This window comes from Helianthus annuus, chromosome 13 (assembly GCF_002127325.2).
Source record: "Helianthus annuus cultivar XRQ/B chromosome 13, HanXRQr2.0-SUNRISE, whole genome shotgun sequence".
Lineage (NCBI taxonomy): Eukaryota > Viridiplantae > Streptophyta > Magnoliopsida > Asterales > Asteraceae > Helianthus > Helianthus annuus.
The window spans coordinates 138,984,275-138,994,296 of NC_035445.2; the positions used below are offsets into that span (position 1 = coordinate 138,984,275).

General features: G+C 36.8%; 1 protein-coding gene across 1 annotated transcript; it reads right to left on the reverse strand.

Annotated features, from left to right (window-relative positions):
• Nucleotides 1-5,064: 5,064 nt before the first annotated feature.
• On the reverse strand, nucleotides 5,065-8,947 carry LOC110899527 (aldehyde oxidase GLOX1). The gene is made up of 2 exons (XM_022146411.2): nucleotides 8,011-8,947; nucleotides 5,065-6,245 (listed from the first exon to the last, which is right to left on the reverse strand). The coding sequence occupies exons 1-2, from the start codon at nucleotides 8,552-8,554 to the stop codon at nucleotides 5,176-5,178; spliced, it is 1,614 nt and encodes a 537-aa protein (XP_022002103.1). The 5' UTR covers nucleotides 8,555-8,947; the 3' UTR covers nucleotides 5,065-5,175.
• Between the last annotated feature and the right edge of the window lie 1,075 nt (nucleotides 8,948-10,022).

Genomic DNA, 10,022 nt, shown 5'->3' on the forward strand with positions numbered 1-10,022 from the left:
TTTTGGTTAAAAACTTGAATTCTGGAATCTTTTTTAGGCCGAGGATGTAACTTTTACTATTTAGCTTTAAATTTGACTCTTATTTGATGTTATGGTTTATTTTAAAGTACTTTTTTAAATGTATGAAATTTATATATGTGGCTTATTTTAGAAATACTTTTTTAAATGTATGAAATTTATATATTTTTTTTGAAGAAAGTATGAAATTTATATATGTGTTTATGTTATTTTGTTACTTATTCTTAAATTAAAATCGATTGTCAAGGTGATATTATGCACAACTTAATAAGGGAGGACTGGGTGTAAGCGGGGAGAGGGGGTAGGGTGTGTAGTATTCGCGCGGGCACATCACTGTTACCCTTTGTTTGATTGCGGTGAACGAGTATAGGAGAATGTTGCACAAAAAAAAGTAAGAGAATGTTTTTTCTTCATGTATACAAGCCGTATAACATTATACGACCCGTATTCAATGTTATATGTCCCATATAATGTTATACGACCCAAACCTCATATAATGTTATACGGCCCGTATAGAATGTTATACCGCCCGTATAGAATGTTATACGACTTAATATTTGGCATGTTATATTATTCTATACAGGTCGTATAACTCTATACGGCCCGTACAAAAGGTGTGAAAATAAGATTTTATGATGTGACTTTATTAACCCTCTTAAAATACGTTTATCTTATCTTGTTACTAACTAGATGTTGCCACATGTCCCTGGAACTCTTAGGTGAAGATTAGTGGCATACCAAGTGGAAGGGAGTGGCAAAATCGCGAGAGAAGTTGCAAGGGACAGCAGCTGCAGCTGTAGTCTACTATCTGCAGACACCTTACGGACCCTAAGGGTAATGGCTTACGGTCCGTAAGGACCTTCATCGCCCACAGAGTTTTTAAATGCCTTACGAACCATAGGGCATATGCCCTACGGTCCGTAAGGACCGTCTGAGGCCAAAACTTTGACATTTTATCATGTTTGATCCCTCCACTTTTCACCTTCCATCTTTTGTACTAAATGGTTCCTCTCGTCCGACTTACCGGGAGCAATTAAGAGTTATAACACATGTTGCCATATAATTTGCCATAATTTTTCGAGGTGTCACATAAGGGGAAGAAATGAGGGGAGTAATTTTCCCCTTTATAATTTTACAGCTTTGATTGCTCCTCTTAAAATACTGTTCAATTTTCTTTTGCTTATCATTGGTCAATCTTCCTTTTCATTAGTCACCCCACCACTCCAGGGGTCCACTCCACTCCACCCCACCTCTCTCTCTATCAACCACCATTTTTTCTCTCTCTTTGCAGATCTCAGCACCACCACCGCTGGCTACAAGTTCTATATTAATTAACAAGTTTACTTTCACTCATAGAATTACTGTTTAATTTTCTTTCATTTGATTGGTCTAAGGTGCACACTTGACACTCACAACCCATACCACTCCACCACCCCTTCTTTCTCTCACGATACATGCACAGAGCCCACCCATACCGGCTTTGGTGATGTTAACACCACAAGGTGGTTGGTGGTTCGAAGACCGACCCACAGATAGTCACCACAACCGCAAGTACTCCCACCACCTCCGTGTGAAATTATAAAGGGTCTGTTCAGTTTATATATTTTTTTTATCCTTGCTTTTTTCATTTGTTATAATTCCTGGTTTCTTTTTGTGAGAGGTTCATGGGCTCCTTTGCTTTGGAGTTAAGCTCGCTTGAAGTTGGGCTCAGTTTGTTTCAGCTAGGCTACTGGAAGGAGATGAAAGGCTGTCATTAGCTGGGTCTAGGGTTGGAGCTGCTATTTATTCCTTGCTTGAGTTTGTGCTTCAGCAACAAAGGAACGATCCCCTTTCTCACTTATCGCATATACTCTAGAACATTCTCAGCTCTGTACTTTGATTTTGGAGCCTTGATTTTATTTACATAACCTGTATTTTGATCGGTACTTTGTTGATCACTTATTGTTTTACCGCACAGTCATTCTTGGCGACTGATTTGTTAATTGTTCATATCAAATTCTAGGGTTTCATTCAAAGTTATAAATCTTTCTTGAGTTCCTGGCATGGTATTATAGCCTAAGGTTGATTTGGTGATCTGATAGTCTTTCGCATTGATTCTGAAGTTGAGATTAACAGGTTGTATTAATCAGTGAGGTCCGATTCTGAGCTAGGGTTCACTGGTCGGATCTTGGTCTTGGAATTTTCGCTCAAAGCAGTTGTGGTTCTGGTCTCGGTCCGTGCAGAAGGACTGTTCGTCGTCTCTGGAGCTCATCTTTAGGATTCTCTTTGCATCACAGTCATATAACCCTAAGTGAAGGTTATAGGCTGTGATTTATTTTTGGTGAACGGTAACTTGGGAACCCCTCTCGGTGAGATTGTTTTTTTTTTTTTTTTTAGTCAAGATCTAGGTGGCTCCTACACTAAGACCTGCGTTGGCACCTTGAGTGATGAGCCAACGATCTGGAACACTGGTGTAGTTTCGCCGTGAGTCTGTGGTTTTTTCTCCTCTTGTGTGAAGTGTTCTGATTTTCATATTGTCCTTGTTCTGATTATTTGTTTGGTATTTCTTGTCTCTCTTATTTGTTGATTGGTTTTAGATTATCTGTTTGGCTTGTGCACTGTTGTTTCTTGTTGGTTATCTGTCTTGTTTGACTGCTTAGTTTGATTTTGCTTTTGTTGACTGTTTCTTATTCATCATGACTGACAAAGATGAATCCTCTGTTACTTTGATAAGTAAGTTAGATGCTAGTGATCCGTTGTATCTGCTTGCTAGTGACTCTAGTAGTCTGTCTTTTGTTAACATCAAATTAAGAGGGACTGAAAATTATCTGGTATGGTCTAATTCTATGAAACTTGCTTTAATGGCTAAGAACAAGTTAGGTTTTGTTGATGGAACATGTGCCAAGACCGAGTCTAATGATACTTTGGCTAAACAGTGGGATAGATGCAATTCAGTAGTACTAAACTGGATTCTGAACTCTGTTTCTGATGAATTGTATGTTGGTCAAGTCTATTCAAAACTGGCTTCTGAAGTTTGGAATGATTTAAAGGAAACATATGACAAGTTTGATGGTTTTGTGATTTTTGGGTTATACAAAAAAAAAATTATTTCTGTTAGTCAAAATGGTTCTAGCGTATCTGAATATTATCATAGAATTAATACTATGTGGAAACAATTCGATGCTATGCTTCAGTTACCTTCTTGTACTTGTGATGCGTCTACTAAGTTCAATGAGTTTAATCAATTAATAAAGCTTATGCAATTCTTGATGGGATTAGATGATGTTTACCAACCTGTTAGAACCAATCTGTTAACCAGAGATCCACTTCCTTCAGTTAAAACTGTCTTTTCTATAATATCTAGGGAGGAGTCACATAGAGGCTCAAACAGTATTTCTAAAACTCCTAACGTAGGATTTGTTGCTAAAACTAATCAGTTTAATGATGACAAAAAGAGGTTTAATAAAGGTCCTAATCCCAATTTGAAATGCACTCATTGTAACAAGATTGGACATGTGATTGATAAATGCTTTGAACTTTATGGTTATCCTTCCAGTTATAGATCAAAACCTAGTCAATCTTCATGTCAGTGATCAAAGTCTAATAACTCTGCTAATAATTCTGTGAGTAGTTCTGTGAATGATAAATCTACTGTAGTTCTTTGAACTCTTTAACCTTTGATTAGTTTTCTAGACTGTTAGGATTGCTGGGTGAAAGTAAATAGGATGATACTCCTAAGCCTAATATGGGAGGTAATTGCTTTAGTGCTTTCAATTCGTTAGGATGGTATAAAAATCTTTATTGTTTCAATTCTTCCTTGTTTCATCAAAGGGAACTTAAATGGATTATAGATTCTAGTGCAAATCAACACATGACCATGAGAAGTGATAATATGTTTAATTTAATTGATGTGTCTGATTATAATATAACAGTTAAACATCCAAATGGAACTGATGCTAAGGTTACTCAAATTGGATGCCTTAAATTGTCTAAAAACGTAATTCTAAAAGATGTGTTCGTCGTAACATAATATTGTGTTAATCTTATTTATGTCTATAAGCTTGCTAAAGATAATAAGCTTAGAGTTGTGTTTGATGAAAACAACTGTTATATTCAGAATGTGTACTTAAAGAAAAACCTGGTGACTGGTAGACAAACTGATGGTCTTTATTTTTGTGGTAATACTTATGATTCTGTTTTTGTGTGCTACAATAAGACTGAAACAATAAAGCTCTGGCATTCAAGACTTGGTCATCCCTCAGACCAAGTTTTGCATGTGTTAAATTTTAAAACTAAAAATAATGATGCTGAACCTTGTGACACTAGGGCGAAGCAACATAAAGTGCCATTCCCTCTTAGTGAACATAAATCTACTAGGGTTGGTGACTTAGTTCACCTTGATGTTTGGGGTCCTTATAAACAGTCAAGTCTAGAAGGGTATAAATATTTTCTTACCGTTGTTGATGACTTCTCTAGACCTGTCTGGGTTTTTCTGATGAAGTCCAAATCAGAAGTGTTTGATAATATTAAAAATTTCTTTTATTTAATCAAAACTCAATTTGAAGCAAAGGTTAAATTTTTTAGAAGCGACAATGGTATAAAAAGTATAAAGTAAAACTTAAAAACATTTGTACCCTACGGGTATTCCGAAAACCCAAAGTTGGGTATTGAAAATAACGAGGTACAGGTATTGATCAGGTATGAATCAGGTAGGGTATTGGGTTCAAAATGTGCACCCTGTCTATACTCTACGGGTAGAGCTGGGTTCAGTTTCGGGTATGGAATGCCTGGGTATAAAAATACCCGGTTTCGGATATTTTGATTTCGGTTTTGTTTCCGGTTTTTCTTGCCCACCTACATTCCTAAAAATAAAGTTCTCATTCTCATGTTGGCCGGTAATCCAGTATGACACAAAAATAAAATATTAAACAACAAAAGAAACAGCCCAATGTTTTCATGGATCAGCCACAGCCTAATGAATTCAATCATTATAAAACCCATGCTCACATAGGCCCAAAAAAAACAGGCCCATCACTTTTCAATTTTGTATATTGGTTTCATGTCACGTTTGGGCAACAAAATGAAACGACTTATGCATTTGAGACTTAACATTTAACATCAACTTGTACCAACTACCAACTTGCATGCAATACATCCTTACAATTTAAGGGTAGTTAATTAACTACCAATTTGTACCCATCTACTTCTACTAGGAACTCCGTCATATACAACTGACAATTGGTAATACCCCGGTGGCGCCACCTGAGGCGTAGCCGGGGTTAAACACACTACCGCGTAATTCTCAGCAAACCTCCGTCGTATCTCCGCCACCTCCACCACCAACAACCTTTGGTTCATTGAAAATGAATGAGTCGTAAACGACGGGGCCATCATTGTCACGTAAACTTTCCCATCTTTGAATTTTTTCTCGTCGCCCTTCAACCGAAAATTAACCACGATTTTCTGTCCATAAACAAGATTAACTCCAGATCCAATCCCGGTGATGTTGGGTCGAGATTTCGGACCAAATAAGTACGGAGGTGAGAATGCTTCAACGCTAAGCTCGGTCGGGAAAAGCGCCGAGAAATTGTAGTTAGAGTTCGGATTGCTCCCGCCTACGATCACCCGGCCGTCCGAGAGTAAATGAGCACTCGAATGGTACATCCGGGGTATTGTCGTCGGGTTCATTTTCCGAAACATTTTTAAACCCGGTTCGTACAAAACTGGTTCTAGAACCGGTTCTCTTGCAAACTCCCACCCCGCCGCCCCACGGGCCGCCCCATTTATAATCAAAACATCACCAGTAGGTAACAATAACATGTCACCCATTATTCGCCTTAAGGGCATTTCAGTCATTTCCCATCCGGGATTAGCATCATTTAATCTCAACCGTCCACAAGTCTTTGCCCCCTCTACAAAGACACCAACAATAGCTTTGTCAACCGCGTCCGGTACCGTCCCGCCGCAAACAAACACCTCGGCAACCGGAGGCGTGGTTGCCGAACTACCAGAAAGATTCATCGGAAGCAAAACTGAGGAACCGGTGCTCGGGTAATTACGCGATACTCCACCAGGCATCACTGGATACCTCCTAACCACCTTGTTGTGCACGTAATCAAGTAATATCGCGCGATCGTTTGCGAAGATGAAGAGGTTTCCATCTGTATTGAGATGAATAAACGGGTAGAGATTGTTCGGAAACGCGTCCGATCTGATCGTCTCTTTGAGAAATGGAAGCTGGTATTCCACTACAAAATTTTAAAATATTAATATAATAAAAAAATTTGTTTTTTTTTTAATATTAATAAAACCTTAAGAAAAGGCACATTTTTGAGCTCGGATAGGGTATGTGAATTCTCAAGTACCCTCTGATTTTTAAGGTTATTGAATTCGGTTTTTCGGTTATTATTCCATATCTAAATTACCAACTACTTTATGCATATGGAACTTGTACATATAGCTTTGGGAGCTTTTAAAAAAAAATAGAATTTTCCTTTTTAACCCTAAGGTTTTAATCTTTGATAATTTACCCTAAAGTTTTAATCTTTGACAATTTATTCTTAAAGTTTTAATCTTTGTTTCCTTTTTAACCCTAAAGTTTTAATCTTTGACAATTTAAATTTAAAGTTTCACTTCTAATTCAAAAGTTTCTATTTTTTGCGATTTAACCACTATGATTTTTTTTACTTATGTGTTGTAATCTTGCCTTTGAGGGTTTCTCAAAGAAAAAATGATTTAACCACTATGATTCTTTTTTGGATTACTTTTAATTCAAAACTATTTGTTTTTTTTACTTTTAACGCAAAAATTTTTACCTTTTGCAATCTATCCTCACAACTTTTTTAACTTTCAACTTTGGTCCTTTATAGTTTCATATTCCGCAAATTTTTCGCTTTATACTTCGTTCTAAATTTTATGACTTAACACATCGCAACGTGCGTCTTTGGTTTTAACGTTTTTACGTTTCGTTTTAAATTCTGCAAGTTAACATGACGCAACGTGCGTGTGTGGGTGAACGTTTTTACATCGTCTATTTTTTCCCCGTTTGACAGTTTCAACATAACGTGCGCGTCCTAAATTGACTTAGTTATAACTTAAGAATCTCCGGCGCATTGCGGTTACTAAACAAAATCTCCACCCTTATAAACTGAATGGACTAAACACGTGTCATTCAGCGATGTGCATGCGTCGGTTTTTGATCTCGAACCGAAAAAAAAAACAAAAATATTGTCTTTAGGGTTATTAAAAAATAAAAACCGTTAGGTTTTCGGTTTCAGTTTTCTTGATTTTATCATTTGAGCTTTTACAATTTTTGACCCTAAAACTAGACCATATTAATAAATATGGACTTGGACTTTTTTGTTATTTAATAAATAATTGATTTTTATATATCTAAACAAATCTTTTAGGCTAAAGCATTTATTATACGTTCGAAAATTAAATAGCTAACTCATAAATTTATATAATAAATATGGACTTGGACTTTTCTTGTTATTTAATAAGAAATTGATTTTTATATATTTAAATAAATCTTTTAGGCTAAAGCATTTATTATACGTTCGAAAATGAAATAGCTAACTCATAAATTTATTTAAGAACAAAACAAATCTTCTAGGTCCAAAAACTTGTTTTTATCACGGGGAGATTGGTATAAATATGTAAATTGTAGTTTGTTGTGGCCGTCTCGATTTGAGACGGTTGTTTTTTTAATGAAGTTTACATTTCAGAAAAAAAAAACCAACAAACACTAAAAAATAAAATGTTTTTTCTTTTTGTTATTCGGTTCGCAGTTTTGGTTGGAAAACATAAAAATTAAATAAAAACCAAACCGTAAAATTCAGTTTTCAGAAAATTCGAAACCCGAACTTTTGGTTTTCAGTATGGTTCCTTTTTCTGTTAGGTTACATTCAGTGGCGGAGCTTGATCAAAAGTTTAGGTTTAGTTAATCGGTTTTCTGCTCAACTCAAAAAAAAAAAAAAAAAAAAAAAAAAAAAAAAAAAAAAAACCTCTTACCAGAACTTGAGGTCTTCGGAATAAACTCATACGTAAACTGTCTTCTACCTCCAACAATGATCACTTTCCCGTTCGGCAACAACTGGTTAGAAGCATACCATCTCGGCGAAACGAGCCCGTTTCGCGTCTCGACCCAATCGCAATCGTCACAAGGACTAAACGTCCGAACAACGCGTTCACCCGCATTATTCCCACCAGACTGAATCAACACACCATTAGGCAACAAAGCACCCGAAGAACACCAAGTATCCGACAATATAGTAAGCGGACGCACCCCACGCTTCGCAGGGTAGAATTCGACTGAATGCGCATAACAATCCAAACCCGGAGGGCATTTTTCGGCTGGAAATGTTATGTTTGACGGCCCGAAATCCGTTCTATCAAAGGTTATGACTCGATCATTTGGTAGCAGTGCCATATGCATAGCGGATACGCCAATGCTGCTCTTTAAAAGCTTCCATTTTCCTTTGGTTGAGTAATTTGGTATTGATGATGATGATGATGGAAGTGTTGAGAGTAATAATATTATTATTACAGGCACCATTGATGACCTGCAAAGGGTTTCTGAAGGGTGAAATGATCAAGAAAGAGTGAGCTAGTAATGGGATAAATATATAGAGAAATGGTCAACGAAAGTCAATGCTTTGCTGGTTTGCAATGAAGACTATTTATGCCACTTGCATCTGAAATTCTTGGACTCATGCAAGTAAATTTTCACTCCACATTAAGGAGTTTAGTTTCTTATAGTCAACTTTCTGTACATGTTAATAATTATACGTATAAATACATTTGTGTATATACATATATGCACATATACATTTGCCTCTTGTTTTGAAAACCTATGGGTTAAAAAATTAAAATCACTGTAGAAATAGCATTTAGTTGAAAACTGACAGATTCACTCAAGTATAAATACATTTGTGTCTATACATATATGCACATATACATTTGCTTCTTGTTTTGAAAACCTATGGGTTAAAAAATTACAATCAATGTAGAAATAACATTTAGTTGAAAACTGACAGATTCACTCAAAAAGAACAGAAGTACCATAAGAATAGGGACATAGATATGGTTTATAATGAGAGGGTAGAAGATGAAAATAGGGTTTTTGTTGACACCTTCTTTTTGGTGAAAACTGAATTAACCCTTTAATGTTTAAAGTTGTCCTGCCTACTCCTTTATTTGTTCACCAACACCAAATTTTGTAATAAGTTTCAGTTAGAAAGTAACGGTTCATAATTACTATATAACAATATATTGGATCATAATTATTGTATTTGTAAATATTACATTATATTGGTTCCTAGTATTACACGAGTTTTAGGACCCGCGTGATATGGCGGAACCGTTACACCAAACAAAAAATAGACGTAAAAATATTGAACCACGCACACGTTTGGTAAGGTGTTAACTCACCAAATTTTGACCAAGGCGTAAAACATTATCATAGAAAAGTCAACCCGTGTCTTGCAGTGGAAACGTTGCAGGAACTCGGTCGTTTTCGGTGCAGTTTGGTTCGTCAAGTAGGGTTTTTCATGAGTCGGGCCGAACCAAGCGGACCTTTACTCATGCTTGGCTGGTTTACAAACCGAACCGAGCGGAGCGACTCATTTAAAACCGAGTTTCAAATCATGCGAGCATTTTCCGAGCAGTGAATATTCCAAGCGAGCGTCGAGCGATTTTGACAACTGTGCCGCGCGATTTAAATTTGCGGAGAGAGATAGTGACAATGTTTGATGAAACAATGGTTAACCAGGCAGGGTTAACTCACTGATCTCGTCAAGAAGGGTTAATCCCTTCCTCCCGAGGATCGTTGACTGGATCACCGGTGGGTTGATCTCCTGCACAAGGAAACAAACCGTGACTCGTAACAAGGAGGATGGGGTGGGGGGTGCTCCTTGTTACCACTCTCCGGCGTGAGAATCAGTAATCTGCTTGGGAAGCAAAGTATGATAGTAGTAGTAGTGAGAGAGTTGTGAAGATATACCTCAAACCTGGTTTGGGGTTGG

Bases quoted from the DNA above. Each gene is read 5' to 3' on its own strand.
- LOC110899527 (XM_022146411.2), bottom strand. From the start codon at position 8,554: ATGGTGCCTGTAATAATAATATTATTACTCTCAACACTTCCATCATCA. The intron at 6,246-8,010 runs GTAAGAGGTTTT...AAAATTTTGTAG, and splicing joins TCCGAAGACCTCAAGTTCTG to TGGAATACCAGCTTCCATTT.